The 25,464-nt window shown below is 42.1% G+C and overlaps 1 protein-coding gene across 4 annotated transcripts in view; it reads left to right on the plus strand.

Annotated features, from left to right (window-relative positions):
• Nucleotides 1-25,464, plus strand: part of LOC109856291 (rho GTPase-activating protein 20-like) — a 175,965-nt gene that overhangs the window by 147,223 nt on the left and 3,278 nt on the right. For 2 of the 4 annotated variants that reach the window (XM_020431389.1, XM_020431391.1), the window contains 3 exons: nucleotides 22,961-23,143; nucleotides 24,749-24,904; nucleotides 25,126-25,343. In XM_020431389.1, the coding sequence (XP_020286978.1) occupies nucleotides 22,961-23,143; nucleotides 24,749-24,904; nucleotides 25,126-25,343 (557 nt within the window). Of the gene's footprint in view, nucleotides 1-8,544; nucleotides 8,809-22,960; nucleotides 23,144-24,748; nucleotides 24,905-25,125; nucleotides 25,344-25,464 lie in introns of those variants that run through there. The other 2 variants (XM_020431392.1, XM_020431390.1) reach the window with 2 other exon arrangements.

Below are 25,464 nucleotides of genomic sequence, written 5' to 3' on the forward strand. Positions count from 1 at the left end.
TATACGTGTATAAACGCGATTTCGTTAACTTCCCCTTCTCGAGCGGTCGTTCAAGTACAGCGAGATTCATCCACGTTACACATATACACGCGTCTCGAAAATGTGCATCGTGACCGTAACAGTCAAGGTGATTATTTAGCTACCGATCTTATCGGGTCTTTACAGCCGACGTCGAGCTGGAGAATGCTTACGAGTCTTATTTATTGAAATCCCGGCGCGTGTGTGTGTGTGTGTATGTGTATGTGTGTGTTACGCATCGGCGAAGTGATTTTCGCGCGCGAGCAGTTCGTAATGAAGAACGCGTCGGATTGTCTGCATCAGGTTGGTCACGGGTAACAGGCTGACGAGCGCTTCTTCTTATCGTCTCGAACGAACATCTCGGAGATACTAACGAAAAGAAAAGATTTTAATGTTAGCGGGAAAAGAATTTTTATCATTTTGACATAATCTGGAAAATTTTTGGAGAAGAAACGTATTTACAGAACGTTTTGTGGTCTACTCCTCTGTGAAAAACGTTTTGAATATCAACACGAACGTGCCTTTTACGGTTTATGGTAGGTATGCGGTCGGTTAAAAGAATGCGATGCAAGCGATTATCGAACGAACGGAATTGAGAAAACTCGGTGTAGGTATCGGCTGTGTCAACGCAAATTTGTTCGGGTCTAAAAAATATGTTTATTCTGTGCGATAAAAAAATTTATTAAACGCCAATTATAAATAGAAAAATACAACAGTGTGAGAACAGACGAGACAAGAGACATCTCTGCAAATCACTAAATCGTACTTTTATCTATGTTGCGATACGCCGTGAGGAATTGAATTTATTTAATATGCGATGCAATGGAGCGTGTTTTCTTTGCTCGTAACCATCGAAGAAATCCCGTCAAATTTTATAAACGTCTAGTTATCGAACGAATGTCCTTTTAAAGGTTCATTGTGACGGGATTACCTTGCCGCAGCTGTTTCGCATTTGTTTTACGGTGGACGAAGAACGCGGCGACGACGTCTCGACTTGGTCCTTTTGCAGTGTTAAGTAACGCTGGAAGCGAAACTCGTTAAAGTTTACACGCGCGCTTTACTCGTCGTAAAGCTGCGCGGGTTTTCACCGAAAAAGTCCGACAATAGGCTCGGTTGCGCGCGCGGACAGCGCGCGGATCGTAAATTAGACGCAAATATTTCGTGCCACACGGTAAACGAATCGAAAATAATGTGAATTCTATTTTGTCTGTTGCAGGTAAGCCACAAGAGATGTTATATTAGTAATTACGATCGTGGTTGGGTAAGTAGAGAATAAATTGTCGTTGAGAGAAGGTTTTAAGGATCCAAACGCGCACGAGAGAGAATTTTTCAATTCCTATCCCGATATCGAGCCGGAGATTTTTATCATTTGCGGACTTTGAAAGCTCGTAATTTTGAGCTACTGTTTGTTTAATTTTGCACATAGTGCAAAAGGAAAGGAGGAAGGGACAAAGGGACGATCGGCTAGAATGAGAGAAAAAAGATTAGCCGCCACTTTGCGGTGCTCTCGTCTCTCGATCGGGAAAGCGATTCGAAAATCGTTCCGATGGGGCACCTTCATATTATCTAGCATGGTTTATTACACAGGACATCGATCATATAAAAGTCGATCAAAAGTGATTGCGGGGATCGATCTGAAACGATTCGCCGTGAAAACACAGATCTCGCGAGGTGTACACTACATTCTGTTCAATTACCGCGCTGATCGCAGCATTTTCCTCTCACGATCGTCGCGTGAGAAAGTCTAAGGTAAGAAAAAAAAAAAAAAAAAAAACTGCATTTATAGAACTATAAAAAGTGAAATAATTATTATTATTTCACTTGAAGCAACGTGTTTGCATGTTTTGTGGAAAAATAAGATTCGCTTTCTCTCTCATTCTTCTCTCTCTGTTTGAATCAATTAATTAAAAACCGAATTGAAACTGGATGATCTCTCAAAACGTCACGTTGTGTGCGGGCATAGTTTTCCATAAAAACTGCCCGCTAATTAAAGTACGTCCATTTAAAGAGTTTTCAAGTCGGTGCCGATTAATTAATCGCTTGCTCTATTTTTTCATCGCTCGCACACGTACTTATATAAACGTTCTTCAAAAGCGAAACAGAAAAACGAATTAACGATGTTGCTATTAAAGTTTAACCGATCTTGAATTAACGAAACCTGCCCATTGAAGTTGTAAAACGCGTGTAACATTAGCCGCGAACTAATGAGAAATTTATTCGATTCGTTTAAGCGACTCTTCGCAAGAGGCTCTTTAATAATACTAATCCCGAGTATTTTAGGGCGGACATCGGCCGCGTGCTACATCTTCGATCTCTCACTCTTTCTCTCTTTCTCTCGTTCTCGTATCGAGCGCAGAGCGCGTATATTTTAAGACCAGATCTTGTATACATTACGCAACGTGCTCTCTCGTGTATGTGTAGAGAGCGCAGGCAAAACGGTCTGAAGAATGACGCGAATGGGTATGAGCGGATTTCTTTGAAAGGAGCGAGTACTTGACGATCGATCGGGCCCTGCTCGGGGGTATTTTCTAAACGATGCTATTGACTCCCGATGCTTCTTGTAATGTCCCATTAATTTTGCAAACGTGTTCGTTCTACGATCGCCTGCTTCGGAGCAGGTTCTTCTGCACACGCGTAATATGAAGCAGCAGCAGCAGCAGCAGCAGCAGCATCGCCACGTCATTCCGCTTCCAGCAGCGTCGCGATGCATTTTCATATCACACACTAATTAAATGCCTCGACAAATCCGTATATCTGATTTGCATTGCTAATCAGTGTGTATCGCGCCTGGTTACATCTGTAACATTATTTGGAATTAAAACGATTTACCGATCCCTGCGGTATCCCCGAGAGGCGCACGTCAACACACTCGTGCGTTCTCTTTCTTGTTCAATCGATTTTCCGACGCAAACTCAATTTGTACAACACCACGAGTCGTAATATGAACAAGATGTCTCTCCCCGATCGAAACGATTTTCTTCTCTAACCAGATTATTATTTCCTTCTTTTCGATTTCTTTCGACGTGTTTAAGTCAACTGTTCTGCGTGTTGTAAATCAGATCGCGTGGATAGCACACACCGCGGTGTGTTATCAAGAGAAGAAAAAAAATTTTGAATAAAAAGTTTATTCACCGAAATTACACGAGTTTAATCGCCGCGAGGCACTCGCGAGAATCGGGCGGCTGTCGTCGTTACGGCATCGGCGAGTATCGAGCGATGTTAGGAGAGCGATAAAGGAGAACTAGTTTGAGTCCGGGGCTCATTCTGAGCCGCGCGACCGCGAACAAAAAGACGGAAAAGACGCAAAGCGTCGGAGAGAGGAGAAGAGAGAGAGAGAGAGAGAGCCATTTGGTTGCAAACACGCGGCCCGTTGAAAGATGCAATTGAACGATCGAGGGAACACACGCGCGAGAGAAGGATAGAAAGAGGAGGGTGGCTTCTTCCTCCTCGGTGCAATAATTGCGACCGCGGCGCAATTGCGCTAACGTGCATGCGAACCGCGCATTCGTCGGGCGAAAGAGGGAGCGAGAGAGGATAGAAAAGGCCGATAGATAAGTTTTGAAAACTGTTCGCCGTGCGCTCTCTCGGCTCATAAATCAGGAATCGCCGGACGTGCGGGATGATCCTCTCTTCTTTCTCTCTCTCTTTCTCTCTCTCTCTCTCTTTCGCGAGGAGCATCCGCAAAAACGCTGCGCTCGCCTTCCACACGTCGCGCGTCCGTTCCACACCCGTATGGAAATCGAAATTATGCCGGTCTATAACGCTGGCGCAATTATGCGAGCACTGCGCGCGGAGTGCCTCTTTGAGGAGCGAGGCGAACGAATCCAACATCGCGCGCGCGTTTGTCCGCCGATCCGAGCTGGCTATAAGCCGCTGTTGATTAATGAGATCACGCTGCGTTTCATACACGTACTCGGGAACGATATCAATACTCCCGGGGATAATAAAATCCGCTCTCGCTCTCGCGGGAAGGGGATTGATTCGGGATGATTTGTTGTCAGCGCGCGATTTCAATGCTCGATATATATGTGTATGTATGTATATATACGACCCCGGCCGCTTTAGAACGAGCTGGTGCAAGTGAAGAAAGAGAGATGGTAGTTTTTGATAACGCGTTGCGATAACGCATTCGGTCAATGTAATAATGTAGCAAATATATAGTCGGTGTCATTAATTTGCCGTAAACGACGAGGAAAATGAGAAATTACGATAATTAGAAATATCTCGTTTCTCGAAACGATTTTCATAAGAGCTGTTTTGCACACAACGAGAGAGAGAGAGAAAAAGAGGAAGGGAGGGAGAGAGTATAGTGTAATAATAATGGGCGCGCAAACGCTTAAAGAGAAATATTTAAGGATCTTGCGTAATGCTCGGGGCAATTAGATTTAATGTAATTTTCAATGAGATTTCACATGAGCCCTCCGCGCATGCCCGATCGTAAATTCGCAATTCGCTACAGTTAATTACCACGCTGGTTGCTGTGCCCAGCAATCGCGAGCGCGTCTGTCCACACGTGTAAATATCCATTTCTTGAATCGGGACGTAATATCGATTAATGGGAACAGGTTTCATAAATTTCACGACGAGTTATTATAAGACGCTAGATGCCCGCCATTGATTTCGAAATGATTCGCGGGGACACACTCTCGATCGGCGCGGCGGTGGCGTCGCGCCCATCGTATTTGCGGCTTGGTTTATAAAAGTCGCGGCGGCGCATGATGTGTGTTCGTGTGTGTGTGTGTGTGTGTGTTTGCACCGAAGCAATCACGCAGATTGCAATAAAAAAAAAGAAAAAAATTATGCGCAGCGACGGGAAACATTAAAAATAGATACGATCTCTTTAAAACTGCACGCGATCGCGCTTATGCGCTCGTAAATCAGAAAATGCGTGACACGACGAAACTGCGTTTTCTTCGGTCGCGATCGCGGAGAGGACACGCTGTAGGACACAAAATTGTGTTTGTCTAATTATAAGCACGCTTTCTTACATAAAATGAATCCGGCCATTTTTCCCGCTCGGAAACCAGTATTGATTAATGAGAACGACGACGACGACGACGACGACGACGACGACGACGGTCGCTTCACATCGGGTACGGGCAATTGACTTTAAATCGATTCGCGCATACATTAATTATAAGCATTAGACGAACGAAATATATTCTCTCTTGCGGCAAAAAATCGCGACACGATAAAAATTAAATATCTTCTCATACGAGAGAGAACACGCATCTTTCTCTCGCGAGAAATTAGAAACACACAGTTTTCTTTTATATTATCTTCTTGTAAGAACAAAATCGCAATATGGCCGATAATACGATACAATATTGCAGAAACGTCATACTCTCTCATGTTTATATTTGAAAGCTGCGAATCAATTATTGCTTTTTTTTTATCATCGTAAACTCTCGAACTGTCAAAGCACAGGAGTGAGACACGAGATACAACTCGTCTCGCTCGCGCGACACCTACGCGTACATCTCTCCGGTACCACCCTCTATGGAAGAAATCAATTTACATGTTTTCAAGCGCGCGTAGATCTCTCGTTGTTAAATTAAGAACGGGGCGATGATTAACGAGAGCGTGCCTCGCGCGACCGCGAGGAGACCACCACCACACCGTCTCGATTAAGAGGACCGCCATTCTCCGGTTGAAATCGATTCGGGCGTACGCGAATATCCAGTCTGATGTTGAAACGCAACAGCTCGGCGGACTCGCCCTGTAATTGCGCTCGGGGTTGCAATCGCGGAATCTCTCCGCGGCGCGGGAGAAAAAGAACGAAGGTGAGTCTGTTGCAGAAGTGATACGAGACCGGCCCATAAATCAATAACACAGCCCATAGAAACGCGCACGGCTTTTTTGGAATAAACGAACTGCGAATGTGCGAGAGCGCGATGATTAATGGCGGAGCGATCGCTCGTTTATAATTTTCAAGACGAGAGTTAAACGAGAGAAAAAAAAGAGACAGAGAGAGAAAGAGAGAATGAATTGTCCGATGGATGCGAACAATTTGATTTCCGATTTGAGCGGGAAAAGTGACGAGAGGAAGACGCCGGGCTCTGCTCGCTCGTTGTCCCATCGTGTGCGACAATGAACTTGACTTCGCGTTTATGCGCGGCCGTGAGGCGAGATTTTTATCGTCTCCATTCACATGTCTCCGACACGCCTCCCCGATGTCGCGTTTAAAATTAAGGAATCGATTCTGAAACACACACCGATGTAATTTCGTGCTCGAGTGATTTTATTTGTGTTATTTATTATTATTTTCAGAATCTCAAAGAGAGATTTAATTTGTAGAGGATTTTGTTTTTTTTTTCTCTTTATTTTATAATTAACAGAGAAGAAGATTGTTCTAATGTGAAATTTGCAGACCTGTAATAAGATCGACAGAGGCGAGTTAATAGAAGCGAGTCAGCTTCTTTAATTAATACTGTGTACTTCAGCAATTATGTGTGGTGTAGGTATGAGAGTGGAGTTGTGCGCGAGAAATGATAAGAGTTATCGTTTCGCCGCACCGGGGATTACGTTTTTATTTGCGAGATCGTTTGTAACGTGCTATTTATACCGCTTCGTCCCGCGCGCTCATTTCTTCGTCTCCTTCGATATACGATAATTCTGCTTCGAGAGCTTATGGAAATCTAATGAGAAGATGTAAGTTCCGCGATACTTCTCTTGCCAAGAAACTCGTGCCAATGGGAACGACAATGTGTCAACGGGCGTCAGATGCGCGCCTAACTTTATTCCCAAAGCGTTACACGTTTCGTTACTGCACGCAGCGAGTGAAAATTAATCTCAAAATTTTGTCCCGCGATTAATCATTTTTGATGTTTACAAGATGTTACTTTTGATTTTACAAATGCAATTATTAATCCTAATCCTGCAAAGCCTGACATTTCACGTCTGACATGATTTTTTATTGATCAAAACGTTGCAAACAAATCTGTAAAAGTAAAATGGGGATTTGATTCAACATTCTAAATTAAGGAAATAACATTACTTTTGATATTGCTTTCTTTCAAAAATATAGAAGAGATCTCGTTTTTAAAAATCGCTCAGGACAACAAGTTTGAAGGAGAGATTTGCAGGATTAGAATTAATTCTCCTTCAACTGTTGCGACACATTAAAGAAAGAACGTGAAATTTTTGAAAGAGATCGTCTGAGGGTAATCGAAATCACACGGCGCTGTTACTTGTCACAGGTGCATGAATAAATAAATTGACGTATCAGATTGGACGTTGCGTAACTTTTCTTACAGCAACGCCTGTAAAAGTGCACGCCGCGGGATTATCTCTCGACACGTATCTCTCGGCTCGACGTAACTGGAAAAAAAAAATATATATATATATATATATACCCCGTTTCAGTTTTTTACGACCAACGTCGATGCATAAAGATGTTCGACATCGTAGTTTGACTTTCGTAAAATTGTCTCGCGCGCGGAATGTCGTTCTCCTCGACACAATTCCGCGTAGCCTTTTCGTAACCTCTCTCGGTTGAAGCTCGCCCGTCACTCGCTAAAACCCGATTAACAAGGTATCGTCACCGTCGTATCCATCCCCCCGACGACGACGCGACGTGTGTTTCTTCACTAGCTTATCTATCTAGTTCAGAGAGATAAGCTAACAGCGCTAACAGGACTGTGCTATTTCTTTGCGTACGCGTGAGGCCGTTCGAACACTAATTTTTCTTTCATCAAGTCTTACGTAAAACGCATCGATGTTACGTCATGTTTTTTTTACTTGTTCGCTTTATTTTGAGATTCGACGAGATGATATTTTGACGTGAAAAAAAAAAAAAAAAAAAACTACGTTCTTCTTAAAATCACAAACTCGGAGCGCGGCAAGTTATGAAGAGCCACTTTTCGCGGGCGACATTTGGAAAGTCGCTTCTTCCACGGGTTTTGTCGTGTTGTTTTTTTTTTTAAGAAACTTCTCGGGCGATATACAAAGAACCCTCGCGCCGTGAAATCGCACGTGGGGCTCGAGAAAAAAAAAGAAAAGAGGAGAAGAGGAGAGGGAGCTCTCAAGTGATGAGACGGCTAATTAAGTCTAGTGGCCCGCGAACTCGCACGCACGCACGCACGCACGCACGCACACGTACGTCGTATTCACGAGCGCACTTCGCACTCACACGCGAATCGAAAACTCGCGCACACGCATTAATACGCACCTACACGATGCGTGGCTCGTCTATACTTGGCCTCTCGACCGCGCCGAGGCGTACAGTCTCTCAAAGGTCCTCGAGTGCATCGTATCAACGCTGCTCTTCCCTGTCTCTCTCTCTTTCTATATCTTTCTCTTATCCTCCGACCGTTTTTCCTCCTCATCTTCTTTTCTTTCTCTCCGTTCATCTCGCTTTCCGCGAGCTCGCGCTTCGTATATTTATCTTCGTCTTCGACGATACGGACGCGGATCGCCGAGCAGAACAGTGCATTCTTTCATCGGATCGGTCGATACAACCAAACGCGCGACGCGCATCGCATCTCTCTCTCTCGCGAAAGGCGCGCGCGGAAGTAGCGGCAGTTCGCTCTCCCGACAGAGCGCTGCCGCATCCGGAGACGCTCGCGGGATAGACGATAACGACTTATATATTCGATATAGAGAAAGACCGAAGCACGGAGAGAAGAGAGAGAGAGAGAGAGAGAAGGGTGATCTCTCGAGTGTGTGTTACCGTTTGTCTTGTTTGAACGTGTAATGCCAGACCCAGCAGCCGGGCGGTGCAATCAGTGAGAGATGTGGTTCAAGTATTACAAGGGATATTACGACGTGCGCAAGCTGGAGCTGGAGCTGGTGAGTGTCTTGCGTCACTCCGTGAGCGCATCGACACCGAGAGAAGTCGATTCAAACGTTTAAATCAAAGCGACCAGGTCTGTTGCTTTAGTTTACACTCGGTGTCCTTTCGCCTCGTTTAATTTGCAAACACTCTGTGTATTTGAAAGATCAGTCTCTTAAAGAAGAGGAGAGAAAAAGAGAGATGATTCAATTTATCGTAAACTCGTCACGCACATATGGTTATTTGACAATGTGTGAGAGACATTTTATTCTTTGCATTTGAAAAAATTTTGATCGATTGTTTCGTTGCTATGTTCAGAAATTTGTTAGGTCTGGTGTCAGCAATTAATGGGCTTTTAAAGAGATGATCTTAAGAGATAATTAGCTCTCGTAAAAACTCATAGAAAAAATATTAAACATAAGCGGAAGTATCTGAGGATAATCCGTCTTAAGTAAAAAGCTGGGCTATCTCTCAGACATCGCGGAAATTCTGTTCGAGAGAAAGAGAGAGAGAGAGCAATTAGTCGTTTCGCTAACGCCACGTGATTGAACTTTCCACTCGGATTTTTGCTCGATCGTTTCGTCTCATCGCTTCGTTTATCGTAAATTTTTTTGAAATTTCTCGAACTCCTCGTCGCGCGCGCTCGTTCGCGTCTTCTATCTCTTTGATTTCTGTAGGGGTCTTCGACTCTCGCGAACCGGGGCAAATCGTGCTGGCGTAAAAGCCTCGAGAGCTTACTTGAATGACCCGCATTTATGTCGCGTTCGAGCGAGAATGCGATATCAAGTGGAGCGATCTCTACGTCTTTATAATGACAAATCGCGATTATACAGTCATCGCGGAATTATTTAACATTCTATCACGGGGAGAAAAAGTTTTTTTTTTCAGACACACGGAGTCTGTATCTCTCAGCAAATATCTTCAGTTATTATTAAGCCAACGATCTCTTTTATTCTTTATTTATTAAATAAGAACGATGAAATCTTTTCGAGCGCATTAATGTTTGTACGCGACTATAAACATTTCTACAATACAGATTTTGTCCTATTAAGTTGTCCTGTCTCTCCTTCCTCCGTGCTTCAAGGAGTTCTTCAGGAATATTGTCAATTCTGTCCGAGAATTCTCGCGATTTGAATTATTAAAATAAAGATTCCGACAATTCCAACGAACACGTGTTTTGTTTGAAAAATAAAACAGAAAACTCGTTGAAACACAACCGCAGAGAGAGAGAGAGATCAGAGCAGATTCTTCGCCGAACAGCTCCATATGTTCCGTCTGTTACTGATCCACATCCCATGAGTTTTGTATTGTGAACATCTTTTGAAGTTCGTCTTTGAATAAAATCTTCTGTAACAACGCGAGGTATTTTCAGAACTACAAAAGAACACGATTAATCTATACCGCTCATGGTTTTCTACCGGTTTCCTTTTATTTTCTTCGTTAATAGGCGACGTCAGAGTTTATTAACTGCCGGCGTCTCGCAACTCGCATCTGAAGCTGTGGACTCGTGTCACTGCGCTCGACTTGTCTTCGCGCTCCACGTGCGCACTCGTCAAATCGCCCGTCAGCGATCGATCGTTGTGACGAGAACGAACCCGCCGCAGCAATCGTTTTCCCAACGTGTCCGTTTACGTTATTCGTTAAAATCATATTGCAAATAGTCCTTTAAATCTTGATAAATAGTCTTCGATTGCAGAACGCGCAGAACACACGCTTGTGAGATTCCGATTGTATATTGTTCGAGTAACATTTGTACAATTGATCTTGATTATTTTATCACTTAATTCTATCATTTGTTATTTATTGTGTTCGATTACTTGTGCGCTACTATCGGATGTAGCACTTGCTTTCTCAATGATTTCATTCCGCGCAACTAAAAAGTGAACGTCTTCGTCGTTGTTGTTGTTAAAATAAAACTTGAAAAGAGCTCTGTATATATTGTTTTCTGTAGTCCCAATGCGACGAGATGACTCAATTCGGTTCAATATACCCTATTGTTATTGTTAAGTTAATTTGTCAATTATTTTTAGCGACAAAAATAATCGGACAAACAAAACACCGCGAAGGGGGGTTGGGAAAAACAACATTGGGGGAGAGAAAATCTTTCTCTTAACAACAGCTTCTAATTTCATTTAAATTTGCAGGCCGAAATGTATCTTAAGACGGTTTATTTATAATCGGACGCATTTAAGGAGCGCGTGCCCCGTTTATAGAATCCCCCGTACGTATTCTCGTATGTCGAGTGCATAAATATAAAATAACGCGATTTGGCACGTGGTCAAGAAGAGCCAGTCTGCGAATGTTCAACGATATTCTGAATTTCTTTGAAGAGGCAGGAAGGGAGATTCCGTGTAGACACGTTATTTCGAAAACCGAGCAGGTGCACTGACCTGTTCGCAACACAATTTTCCGTTGTCTGCCGCACTGTCTCCTCCGGAAGATCTTCTCAACACTTACGTCTGAGTCTCTCTTCCTGGGTCAGTTTTTTTTTTTTTTTTTTTTTTTTAGTGAAATCTTCACGGATATTTTTATGGCGTGTTATTGTTTTCGGTCACGTATTGTTACGCTCGGACTCCACGATTACTCGACCGGAAGAAGATAATGGCTTAAGAGATTCTTTTACAAACTCATATTTTATTTTATTTACAAATTCATAAAATTCGTAAAACACTATTTCAAGAGAGCTTTCCCTCGAACGTTCGAAATAGCTTCGATTTTCAATTCAAATCCTTGAAATTTGAAAATCCATACCGAGCGACCGTAATAATACTTTTGTACGAAATTTAAGTCACTAGCTTTATGAATGATAGATTATTTCGAATGCACAATTTTGTTTAAACACAACTGTTTTGCATGTAAAACATCAGTAATTGATTAATTAATTAATTTTAACTTTGTTATGTATGTAGAAGACCGACAAGATATTTTGGCGTAAGATTGACTTTAGAGAACGCCATTATTTAGATAAGAGGTCTGCAAATAAAATAAACAACATACACACGTGTGAAGGACCGGCAGTTTTAAATGATCACAGCCTGTTCCATATAGTCGGACAAGGTTGTTGTCGCGGTAAACTTTACACACAGGATCCTCTGAAAAGCATATTTGTTAAAAGCGTCAGTCGCTTTAAGCGGCGACTTTATTGCGTGCGTGTGTTCATGAAACACGCTAAACATGTAATTGGGCGAAGTGACATCTGTCAAACAAGAGATCATAAACGCACTTTGGCGAATGCAGTAATCCGATCCTAGAGTACCCGATTCGAGTTCTATCTGTCAATAGAAAACGCGCGCGAGAGAGAAACGGCGGGTTGAATACGCGTAGGACGTACATACCGTCGCGCCGTTCGCAAGTAAAATTTATTAAGGGGACACGTAATACGGCAATTTCAGTCATTCGAAATAAAAACAAAGACTAATCAAGCGATATAAGCGTTCGATGAATTCAACAATTCGAAGGGAAGTCGATCGATAAGTTGAGTCCAAAGCAAGTGGTAGGAAAAGTAAAAAAAAAAAAATTAAAAACTCGATTATTTCGAAGAAGTTATTTTATCCATAATGTAAGCTGTTTAAATAAATTTTTCAACGTCCAAATCACTGACGTTAATTTCGTTTTACGACACCGATTCCCCGCAAGAATGCGTTACCCGGCGATTTTGCAATAAAGTTGCGCGTAAAGAAGAAGATTTCCGTGATTATGAAGAAACTGTGATAATCAAGACGAAGGATTCCCGCGCGAGAGCTCAAGATGGGAAAGGTCACGCTGGTGGCGATTTCTTTGCACCCTGAAAATTGTTTCCGCGTGTGCGCGGTAGCGAGGATGATGAATGATTTCGCGCCCAAGGCGGCGGCGCGGCACAATCTCCCAGACGGCGACACGCTGCCGTCGTAATTTCGCCGCTGAAATTCGATACGCACGCGATTAAGCGCGCATACATCGCGCCACAGCTTCTTTCGACGATATAACTGAGCGACGGGCCACTTTTATTTGCCTACCGTTAATTTCCGCGTAAAACCACAATCGAAGTCCCTCTCCCCACACGACGTTCGTTTATCAAGCAGATAGCCGCACCTGACGAATGCGGAGAATCATTCCTGGGTGAGACGCGAATAGAACAAGACGAGAAGGGGGAAGGGAAAAGATCGCAAGGCGGAAGAAGAGAAGAAATAAGAGTAGAGAGAAGCACGCGCGCGCGCTTGTGCAGAATGTCGAAAGAGAGAGACGGGAGTTGAGAAGATCTTCGTATGCGTTTCCTGGTAAAGGTTCTCTTGACGATCTTCGAAGTCCTCGCCGAGAAATCGGGAGAGCTCGTTGCTCGCGAGGATAAAGTAAAAGCGGAAAAGACGAAAGAGAGAGAGAGAGCACGCAAGTGTTTCTTTCTTACAAATATATTCGAGAATTATATAGTCGAGAATTTTAATTTGAATTTCGAAAATTTATATCGAAATATTATTTGCGAAATTTAAACGGCGCGAAAACCGCGAAAACTTCTGTTAAACATTTTGTTTGAGAGCTACTAAATTTCAATTGCCATTAACTCGTTCGAAATTTGAAAAAATTCCCGCGATTTTGTCGAAAAATATTTTAAAGGAATATTCCAGTACATTTGAGAAGAAAAAATGTTTGTTCACGGACTTGGTAAAAATAGGCCGGATTTTGTTGCAAACTTTATATTTTGATGTCGGTCGCGCGCGCACTTATAAGCGAAATACGATGAAAGTCTCGCGCGAAGCAGGAGACATTTGATTACGCGCAAGTAGTATAAACATAGAATCGAAGTGGCACGGCCGGCGATATTTTGGCCGAAATACGAGCGCCGCGTAACGTCGGGCCTCCCCAGTATATATTCGCATAAGTATATTCGCATAAAGTGTCCCTCGATGTGTACGGTAAGCACAAGCGGACGAGCGAGCGTGAATATGCGTATTCTTTAAACGCATCGTTGGTCCAGTTCCAGCATTGTGGAACCCTTTCGGTTTTGGCGAGAACAACTTCGGACCAGCGAGCCCAACCAGTTTTTCGGCCGTCCTGTTGCACGCGCGGAAACAAAACCACCCCGAGCGACACGGACAAAGAATTAAATCGTATATTAAACCGTAATTGCGTCTTCTCGCTCGTGGACGTATACAACAGCCCCCTCATCTTCCACCTCTTAGTTCCATATTCCTCGGACACATTTCAAATTACAATATGTTCGAAGGTAACGTGTAAATTAAACAATTCAAGATTTCTCTGGTAAAATGTTTGAAAGAGTAAGAAAATGCAAGTAGTTTCTGCCGACAAACAATTTGAGAAAACTTGAGAACCGCGGTATTCCATAGAGAGAGGAAACAATTCTGCAGTATGATTGTTTTTTTGTTTTATTTTAAAATACACCGTATGTTTAACATGCAAGAGTCCAAGGATCAATTTTCGCAGTTGCTTATTATTGGCTGCGAACGAATTTTTGTTCCGAGAGACTCTTCTTCAATTTGTTCTCGAAGAGATGCGCGTGCACGCACATCTCTTCACGCATCTTTGCTTTCGACTGGTGGATGCGGCTTCGTTGATGGTGACGGTTCCACACGCTTCAAGGATATCCACTCTCTTTCTTTTCCTCTCGCGAGTTTGTTACCTTATCGCGGAATCCGCACCGGGACAACTTCGAATTTCGTTTCGAAACGCAGCCGCGCACTTTTTTTTCTCACTCTTTCTCTCTCTCTCTCTTTGTCTCTCGAATCTCTCTCTCTCTCCGCGTTGGATCGTGCTAATTGCGCGGGATCTTTTTTTGATCATCGAAGGAAAAACTCACAGACGACGTCGTCGTAAAAAGTCGAAGCTATACGCACTCGACCATTGGCGACGGAAGATTTGACCGGCGCGCGATTAAAAATGCTGTTTATGCGAGATATCGCAATTTTTTTTTCACATTCTCTTGAAAAGGACGTTGTGAGTCTCTCGATCGTCAAGACGCGACCAAATGCGGAGTTTCCTGCATGAAGTATTAAAATGCACATATTACATTTGCATCAAATGTGCTTCTTTACACTTTGTGAAATTTTTTTTGCTGTTTAATTATTTCTCTCCTGCTTTCTCATTTATTTCAAGTGAATCGCAACACGTGCAGTAATCGAACTTTTGAGATTAAAAAAAAAAAAAATCAAAATTCTGTCTCCACATTTTATAAAAATTCGCACAAATTACTGAAAAATATACCAACATACGAATTTTTTCAGAAGTAATTTTACGTTGATGTGTGTAACACAGCGGAGATTTGGTGACGAACGTCACGAATATCCGATGCTCGGAGATAACGTTTTGAATCGCGCAGCAAACTTTTGTGTCTTTTTTTATGTGCGTCGTGAATATCGTCCCCGACGAATGCACGTTCGGAAGCAGCGAGAGAACCCGGGGGAGAGAACCTGTCATATCGTGATCAACAATCGCGTGCGTATGTGTGGCGGTATTCGGTTCCCCATCGAGGAGTCTTGTACCTTTCCGAAGAATGACGTCAGGCCTCATTACGCATTCGACAATATCGTTTTGTTGTCGGAGAAGTTTGTCGCCTCCGCTTCGCGTGTTTATCCGCCCAATAACGATGACGAGGAGGCCGCGCTTAGGTCGCTCGAAATTAGCGTTTTGCGATCGATATAAGTGTGACTTTTATTGTGCGTAAACTGTTTAAAGACGCTGCAAGAGAAGGGATTGTATATAAATAAAAAGTTTCATCAATTACATTTTATTTTTTGGTATTTTTTCTTTCGTAATTTTTCGGCGAAAAAGAACAAAAATTATACAAATTGAATTTTTCGCATTAAAATCGTAGTATCCATATTAAATATCGCGCAATTTTCTCCCAAAGTATTGTAAAAAAAAACAGGATGTAAAAACAAGAGGGAAAGTGTGTACACAGAAAAAAATGGAGTTGCTTCAATTAAAATTGACATCACGGGCTGCCACAAAAATAAATAGTTCATTCAATTGCATATGCGATTAATTTAATTTGTCTAGATTCTTAAAGCAACTATCTGCTGTGTATAGTGCAACAATATTGATGTTGCATCAACAGGATATATTTCAATTAAACTGATACTGTTGATTCAACATCATTTTTTTTTTCCGTGTACGTGTTACGTACAAATTTAAAATTTAGCTTTTCAATCTTGTATACTTTTCATGTGTGTATGTGTGTTGTCATCGTTAGCTTTCGCAAATCGGTATTCTTCTTCAATTACCTTGGAAACGTGATCGTCGGTGCCTATCGGCCACGATCTTGAGAAGAGTCCTCGTTCTCCCTCGTGCATGCGTGATCGTTGCATGCGCGCCGCAGCGTGTGCCGTTGTAATGGAAAAACGAGTCGTGCGGCACTCCCATTCACTAAATTCCTTCCTTTCATCGACACTGATTCCTTTAGCTCTCGACGATGCGATTTCTCGATTCCCTTTCCTTTCCACGCGTCGTTGACCCTCTAGGTCGCTTTGTGGACGACAAAGACGATCTTTTTTTGCTGACGTAGTTCGGAAAAAATGTTAATTATTGAAAACAACGCGTTACAACAGACACGGATTTCGATGATAGATTTACAACAACGCTTTGCCCCGTTTGATAATTTATCGAGAACACGGGACATATCGCGTCGTTCTTTATTTTATGTTAATTTCATTTAAAAAAAAAAAAGAACTGAGCCTGCGTCCTTTTCTTCTACTTTCTTTAGGTTTGGTTAACGTAAATAAAAGGAAACAATGTACAGACACATTGCTGAAGCTAAATCTTCTCGCAGCCTCGTAAAATTACATTAACGGTAAAACAAGATCGTTGAATATTCTTTTATTCAGATTTTCTCTCTTTTGTGCGCATTGCGTGTACATAATCGGACGGTAGTAACGCTCGCTGCAGGCTGTTGAAACTTCAAAGAAACAAGTGGCGCGCAACCAATTCTCTTCTGCGGTCGACTGGTCTTCACGCACATCTTCAATATTTATAGCGAAATATTACGTAACGAAATAACAAAGTTAACGTCTAAAAGTTGACTACTAAAATCTTAAGATAAAAAAAAAATAAAGAAATCGACATTAGAATACACAGTACCAAGGCACGCAAGCAGGTAATTATCTTCTAAATGGGAGACAAATTGTTTGCAATTCAGGTTGATTAATTACGACGGTAACGTGTTATTGCAACGAGACACCGTTGCGAACGAACGTGAAAATTGTTCGGGGTGCCATTATCCCACTATGCGCACCGTCGACTTTCTTCTAATAATAATGTCTTCCGCCTTTAGGTGGAACAGTGTGCGAGCGAAGTCGTTTTGACTTATAATCTCACACAAAAAGTAACCGATTTATCACCGTCACGTTCGCGTCGTCGATAATACTGGCTGCGTCAATGCTGTTCACGGGATTGACATCGCAGCCCGACACACGGAAACGAAAGTTCTAGCTAATCTAGATAGAAGAAAGAGAGATCCCCTATGGCGCGCGCGCGCGTATAGAATCGCGTATCGGGTCGCGGCAATTTGCGAGAATAATTCCGAGTAATAAAGCGGTGAGACGAGAAACGATTGGCATTCGCAAGGAAGATCCGTCTTCTGACGATTCATATCGGGAGGGATTCTTCTCGGCAACGAACGGCGAAAGGCGAACGTAGGCGCGGACAACATGTCGGAATTATTGTCGACGGGAGTACCGACTGTCATTTCGCAATCTAGTTGGACTGCCGCACATACCGCGTTTTTCTTGCCTCGTTTGGATCACAAACGAACGAGTTTTTTTTTTGCAAAAGTTACCTCATATCTTACATACACAATTATGTTGATATTTGATTTTATCAATCAATTGTGATTGTATTCGATCAATTAATTATTCCCCAGGCTTTTGAATACGCTATTTGGCTTTGTAATTAAAATCCTAAATGTGTATATTAATACTTGTGTTATATTTGTTTTCTCTTTTTTTTTTAAAACGCATATTTTAATTTAAAAAAAAAGGAACAGTAACTCACTCGCGAAAATTCGGAGCAGCTGGCTCATGTTTGCTCGACGGTGATCCATCGAATTTTCTGCCGCCGTAGAGCTTCGCTTCGCTTTCGGATCATTTGGCATGCACCTGTATATCAATTTCTCTCGGGAGACGGAGGAGTATCGATGTCCCGATCCGTGAAGCGGCGGCGGAACTTTGCTCGCGCCGTGTCTAGGCACGCGCACGTGCGTGCATAACTGCGTAAAGAGCGCGCTGCCCCAGGAAGCGGGTTTTGTAACGCCGAGAGACAGGTGTTCTTGACGTTGCGTCACGCCGCGGCAATTTGTCTCGCGTGTACGCATTATACAGGGTGTCCCCCGAGAAGCCGTGTAAAAGTACGAGAGTTTATTTTTTTTCTATCTCCCTTGAAAGAGTGTTTAATCTGACACTTCTATTTGTTACCCTTGACTTGTGTCCGATAAATGATTCTCTTCCCGACGAGGCTCTTCGGGTTCGTCGTTTGGATTTAAGATGCATATAACCTCCTAATGTTAAATATTACATTTCTATTCATCAAAGTTAACCCTTCAAGGCCAGATATGGGTCTCCGAGATCCATCCATCAAAACCAGTGTCTCTCCTGAGTATTAATTTAGCGCGTGTTGTGTTTTTCCTCTCCTCCCTGTCACACGTGACTAAAGTAAAGTCATCCTTTCGATTAAAAAAAAAAAGAAATTGAAAAAATATTGCTTTTTGCGAAAATCAAACTCAAAGTCGCGTGAATCTCACAGACCCACAGGTCTGGACAACTCATAGGTCATTTTTTATGTCTGGCACCGAAGGGTTAATAAAATTCTTGTTGGATTATAATTTGAAGATAGACAAACAAAATGTGTGTTTTTTTTCTTTAATTAGAAAACTCTTGCGCTGAAACATTCTGTAACGCGCGCGCACACATTCCGATTTCTGCTCTCGTAATATCGAGATGCCGATGGAAAAGTGGCATTCCGCGTGCCCCGCGGGGCTTCGCGCTTCGATGCCGTGTCTTGCGTACACCTTGCTGTTGCCGCAATCGTAATAAAAATTGACTCGGCAACGATTACCAGCGGGATTGGTGTATTATTATTGAGCGTGAGAGTTGCGCCGATAGAGCTACACCACACCGGCGGAGATGCCTTACGATGTTTCTAATACTAAATATCTTCCAGCATCTCTCGATGTAACAATAAGCATCGTTACAAAAGTCGACGTAATGCGAACATTTTTTTGTTTTTGTTTTTACCATAAAATCGAAATTTGCAATTTGCAATTTCAGTCGGTTCAATATAAAAAGCGGGGTTTTTCCTCCGGCTAAAAAAACTTACACTCGAAACACTCGAGTATCATTCACGCGCGTAGCGCGTTTCTTCTTTGGAGAGACTGGAAATTCTTTCCGGATGCTCCTCGTCCGCACACACTCGTCGCAGAAGAACCTCGTCGCTATTCCGCCATTCTCTCCACGTGCATTCCACGTGTGTTAAAGCACGTTTGCTCTCGGAAGAATAGCGCGCTCTTCAGCGCGCTGGAATTTTGCTCTGCGAAATTTACCGTTGCACATATATGCGCCGCGGAGGAACGCGCCGCCGGGGTAATCCTCCGCGCGCGAGGAAGTTCTGGAAGGATTTGCGCGATATTGCGGACACGTGAGGTGCGCAACGTAAATCGCGTTTGAAGAAATAGCGCGAGAGCAGAGAGGTGGTCGTCGTCCTTGTCGTCGTCTTGGATGCTAACGGTACGTACACATTTTAGATGCGTGTCTGTATAAATCCAAAGGAATATATAAAAAAAAAAAATAAAAAAAAAAAAGGTACGGTCGCACATTTGTAGAATCGAATATACGCACCGCGACGACGAATATTCAAATCGTCTGATGAAGCGTGCACGTTCACGGACGTCGCGCGCATAAAAGCGAATCGAAAAGGACGGGACGGCCAGTCCTCGTATCGTCAGTCCTCTTCCTCGTTATTCAACGCATACGGTCTTTCTCTCCTTCCTTCGCTATAACTGATTAAATTGATTGATCGCCGCCAGAGAGAGAAACGATTATATACACTCGGGCCAGACAAATTCACAAGACTGGAGCACAATAGCCCGTGACGAATTAATATTTCGTTTACTCTTGTGAGAGACAGGCAGAAATCGAGGATCTGTGTTACATTCCGAATGCGAATGGGGAGAGATCCCGAGCGCATTATGAGATAAATGATTTCTGCGATAAATATAATCGATCAGTCAGGTTTTAGCAGACTGAATGGAATCACGTAGAAATATTTCTGTGACGCACACCGTTCTCTTTTGATTCGCGCGAATAAATATTTTCTCTCTTCTTACGTGCAGAAAGGCTTGTCACACAATTTAAATCTTTATTAAGATTAAATATCTAAAGTTATATTTATCATACACGTTACGCGGACAAAAATCAGATAACACGTCGCGTAATTTTATTTTTTGACATTTATTTTACTTTTATTTTAGAATATTTTAGAATAGTAATAATTAGAATCGAATTGGGAGACATTCGCTAATTAACGTGTTATTGTCGCTAATCTCGCTATCGAGTATTGGAGGAGGATATACGCGCGTATCCAATGTTTCGGTGATCAACGAAAATTTATCCTTGCTTCCGGCGCGATCACGCCTCGCCGAAATCCCGCCCTCCGTAACGAATGAATCGTTCTCCCTATCTGTCTCGGTTTCCTTGCATCTTCGGCGCGCTTGCCGATATCTCTTGTAACGCGGCGTTTTTGTGCGGCTCTTTAATATGCGAAAAGGGAATCCCGGCTCGTCGCGTCTGGCATTAATAACGAATTTCTGCGCCTTTGTCGAGGCTGTGTATCTTTTCTTTTTTTTCTCCGATACCACCCTCGAAGAATTCTCCCAATCCGCGAGAAAATTTTCACAAAGTTCATCCGAACAATTTTGATGTAATTTGCGGTGCTATTGTTTTGAAATATATTGATTTTGGACGACTTGAAGATAGAAATTCGAAATTCGAACCAATTTTTTTGTTTCACGGCATCGTGACATTTTGCTGAAATCACGTTGTATCAGCGATCGTTTAACGAGAAAACCATGTTCGGGCCTGTGTTTCCTAGGCGCATAATCGCGACGCGCGGTGAAAGTGTGTGAAAAGGGGGCTCGGAAATCGTGCCGGTAAGAGAATGACGCGTAAAAGTGTATACGCACGCGTCACGTGTGGCGCGATTGTTGAGACAATGCCGATGAGAAAGGGAACGAAGAAAAACGAGAGAGAGAGAGAGAGAGAGAGAGAGATGCGAAAGGCTAGAAAGAATCGTGGTAAATCCTCTTGTTCGCGGATACACGGCGGCACACGTCTACTTAGAATGTGACGACTATCTCCTCGCATCGAGGTATGAAAATTGCACGCGAAAGAGAAAACGCGGCGACGATGATGAACGCCGTTATGGCATTTATCTCGCGTCTAAAGCAACTTCACATTGTGACGTGTGTATAGGAAAGGGAAGACATTAGACCGAGATTTGAGAAAATCTCAGTTTTAGACTCACTGTAGTGCAGCGCGCATCTCCGTTAAAATAATTATTTAAAAAACCACTCCGAGGATTATTCCGTTGCTCGGCGCAACGAGAGATATAAAATAATATGACGATATGGATGCTGCGCGTCTCGAGAGACATTCTCTCGTGATTTCACAAAACAATGTTCCGACTCGCGACACGTTAATTATTCGAAATTTCGCCAACGCGGCAATATTTTAATAAATTACACGTACGAATTAATTCAGAGCGTGCGCAAGAGTTGTTCAACGCCTACTTGCGCATACACATCTCGTTGAGCGCGCATTTGTCCAATATACCTCCACGCTAAACATTATGATAATTAAAAAGAAATCGACGTTCGTCACATCGAACGTCACCGTGTCATCGAGTCCGGGATAAGTAATCGAGTGTCGCCGACGAATTGTGTCAGATCTAATGCCGTGTGTCAGGATTTATGAAGACTCGTTACTGGCGAAGACCAGAATTCGAACTACACTACAATGCCCGTTACGGTAGTAGTAGGTAGTGTCAGTCTCGTGAAACTAATGGTTCACGTAACAATGGCTTATTGTTAGATTCGGGTCGACGTATGTGTACACACGGAAACCTATCTATTTTCTATCTTCGATATATTATGATTGATACTGTGACGAGATCAATAGATGTGGAGATGATTATTTAAGAGTATGACAAGCACAATCTTTCTCTTGTATTTATTACGCGTCATTAAAAAAGACTAATTTTGACATATTTGTGTCAGATTAATTGACGCGTGTTATAAAAATGTATTTTATAAATATCTGTTGTGTTATACGTTATTATATTATATTGTAGTTTTATAATCTCAGCTCTCTTTATCCATCGTTAAATGCCGATTATTTCTATAATTTTAGCAAAGTGTTATACGATGACGTGAAATAAAACTCGAAACGAGAATTTCCGTCTCCGAACATTCCAAACTTAATATTTAAAGACAATATATCATAATGTATATTTTTTATTTATTGTTATAGATGTTTATGCGTAATTTCTAGCAAAACTACATGTACATACACATGTAAAAAAAAAAAACGCAATAGTACGCGCAGGTTGAAATACTTAAAACGTGTTGCAATATAAATCAATACCTAAGAGAGGTATTTAAACGCGTTGCTTTACATAACGCACCTCCGACACACACGAACGATAATTATCGCGCTCGGTGTAGCGAGGAGAAACACGAATCGAACGTTTCCACACAGCTGCGATCAACCGCTCGATATTTCCTCTTTTATTTCCGTGATTCGTGGCGATCATTAGGAGGAAATATCGCGTGTGTTTTCAAGAGTCGTCGATATCGCGACGGAGGGAAGTGGGGAACGGAGGCGAAATCGCATGTCTCTTTCGCATGTCGCTTCCTTTTCCTGCTTTCGTAATGGCGCGTGGAAATGACCGCGCATCAAGTCGCGATTTATCGAAAATTATCGGCGTTACGCAAAGGCCGTCGATGCAATCGCGGAAAGACGGTTTCGTTCCTCCGTATAGCCTGTTACGTCTGAGAAGAAGATTTCTCGTGCTCAGCAAGCGATAATCGAGAGACCGATACCCCTAACGTAACGTCCGTCCGCGGACGCTTTTTTATGTTTTTCTCCGTACATGACGACCAAGCATTGCAAAATGTCTAATTTATTTGTGCAGGTGCAGAGGCTCGCCGACTACGAGAGGTACTTGGGTCAGGAAGCGAGGAATTTAATCGATAACGAGTGCATCGATAGCGGAACGGTTCTTCATCGCGGACAGTTGGAGGGCGATCTCCATCGCATTCAAGAATTGTTTCCCAATGACAATTTGCGTTTGCACGAACGAGATGTTGTCACCACGGTACGATGATTGTTTCCTTAAAGCAAAAAATATAAAAATCAAATCCTCTCGCGCTATCTACACACGCCGTGGATCAGCTGTGATCTACTTTACTTTTTTATTACATCGTACAGATAATTTTCTGCGTATAGTTTTTTTTTTGCACAAATAAATGCGCGTAATTTCACACATAAATTGTAAAACCGTTGCTGTAACGTGCAGGGACATTCCGGTGGAAAATGTACACGAGCACAGCGTTTGTTACACATATATTATATGTATATATATATGTATATATATATATATATATATGCATATATAACAAACGGTATTACGCACAATATGCGTCGCGCGCGACTCAACCTTTCTCACGGTCGTTTAGATGCATCTCGTTTTTCTGGCGTCCGTGGAAAGTGCATCGACTCGCGTGTCGCTAACATGGTAGTTAGAGAGGAATATGCGTATGTACGCACTTCCTTCCCACGTTTGTATCATACGGATATTCAACAAGCGTGTTGATAATTTCTTCCCGCTATTTTCACTCGACTCGCCCGCTCGCCGACTGTGAACGGTGAAATTGACGCGTTCAATTGACTGCTCGCTTTCTGCGTCTGGATGAAAAAAAAAGAAAAATAGAAGCAGAATAGAAATTGTGTCACCGAAAGAGACCGGCAACGGATCGAATTAACAATAGAAGAACGATATTTATATTATTTTGCGTAAAAGTGCGTGACGAACTCTCTTTCTGTTTTTTTTCTTTTTTTTTATGTAAAGCGAAACACACAGCGAAAGTTAAAACATAATTCTTATTAGAAAGAATTTTTTTTTTAATATTTTATCTTTCGCTATAATTTTATACTCCGCTTAATAATAAATAAAATATTACGTGAATTTTTATATTATACATCACATGTGTAATTAAAACATATAATTAATTATATGAAAAAATGCAAATAAATGTAACTGTTGGCCTGTGTCTAACGGTGTCGTTTGAAGTTTTCCGTAAAGGAAGCGACGACTAACTTTCCAATACAATAAATAACATGTTCTAATACCATAAGCCGTAGTGAATGATTTATTTGGAACCCGTTGGATGTGTCGAGACGCGATCTTTAGGCCGGATACTTCATGTGTTATGACAAAACGCGATACACGGAGGTGCGGATGATGGCGATATGGCCAGAGAGAAGTGATTTCGTAATGAGAAAGATTTAGAGAAAAGAACGAGGAACGTTGTTGGGACACACAAGTTAAGGAAATCTAATAAGCATATGTTAATTAGTCCGCTTTTTTATTCGCCGTGGGAGCACTTGTTGATTTCGTCTGTGACGCTTCAAAGAGCTCACCGCTTACCGACCAAATTTGGTAGTGACAGTTTTTTTTTTTTTTTTCTGAGCGCAACTGTTAATTCTCTCGGTTTGTGACACACACGATATATCTGGTCGATAAGTTTTAGACGGAGCTCGCGCGCGTTTTGAGACTTCGCTTTTTATTTTATTCTTTTCTCACGCACACATTTTTCACCTCACACGAAATTCTCTCTTGAAAAAGATTTCGGATTAATTAACGTCGTAAGAGAGTTCGTTTTTTGATTGTTTGTAAGAGTTTGACTTCACTTGTTTCCAGAAGATGAAAAATATATTACGTAAGAGAAACAGTGGTACTCCAGCCAGACTGTCAAGAGGACTTTCTCAGAAGACTTTGGATGTTTCGATTAATAATTCCCCGTCGCCGAAATCGCCGAGAACTTTTCTCCTGGAAACACCAGTACAGTTTACTACGGTAAAAAAATATTTTCTCTTTGTACGTGTAAGAAAGAAATTTCAGAAAAATATTCAAATGCAACGCGCACAATTTTATACATATATATATATTTTTTTTAACGAGATATTATTATTAAGTATAAATCAAAACTTTAGTTTGTGTAAATAAAGATGTAACGTGGCGAGACAACGTGGTCTTGTCTGAAGTTCGTACATGGCAAAACTGGGTGTAAATTTCAGGGCATGCAATCGCAGGAGAGACACCTCTTTCTCTTTACCGATCTCCTGCTGATCGCGAAAGCTCGAAGCAGTGGGAATTTCAAACTGAAGCAGACCGTGAGGATGAGCGAGCTTTGGCTTACGGCCGGTCACATAGAGGATGTAGCGGAGACTAGCAAATCCGCGGAAACCAGCTTCGTTCTCGGCTGGCCAACCACAAATGTCGTAGCCACTTTCATGTGAGCAAATTATTATTTTTTTTATATAATTTTATTTCAATTGTTTTATTTTATTTAATTTACTATCCACGTGGGTGAATGCATTCAAAATGTCAATAAATAAGAACTTAAGTAAATTCAC

This window comes from Pseudomyrmex gracilis, unplaced genomic scaffold, assembly GCF_002006095.1.
Source record: "Pseudomyrmex gracilis isolate BER0280 unplaced genomic scaffold, ASM200609v1 scaffold_113, whole genome shotgun sequence".
In the NCBI taxonomy this organism is placed as follows: domain Eukaryota; kingdom Metazoa; phylum Arthropoda; class Insecta; order Hymenoptera; family Formicidae; genus Pseudomyrmex; species Pseudomyrmex gracilis.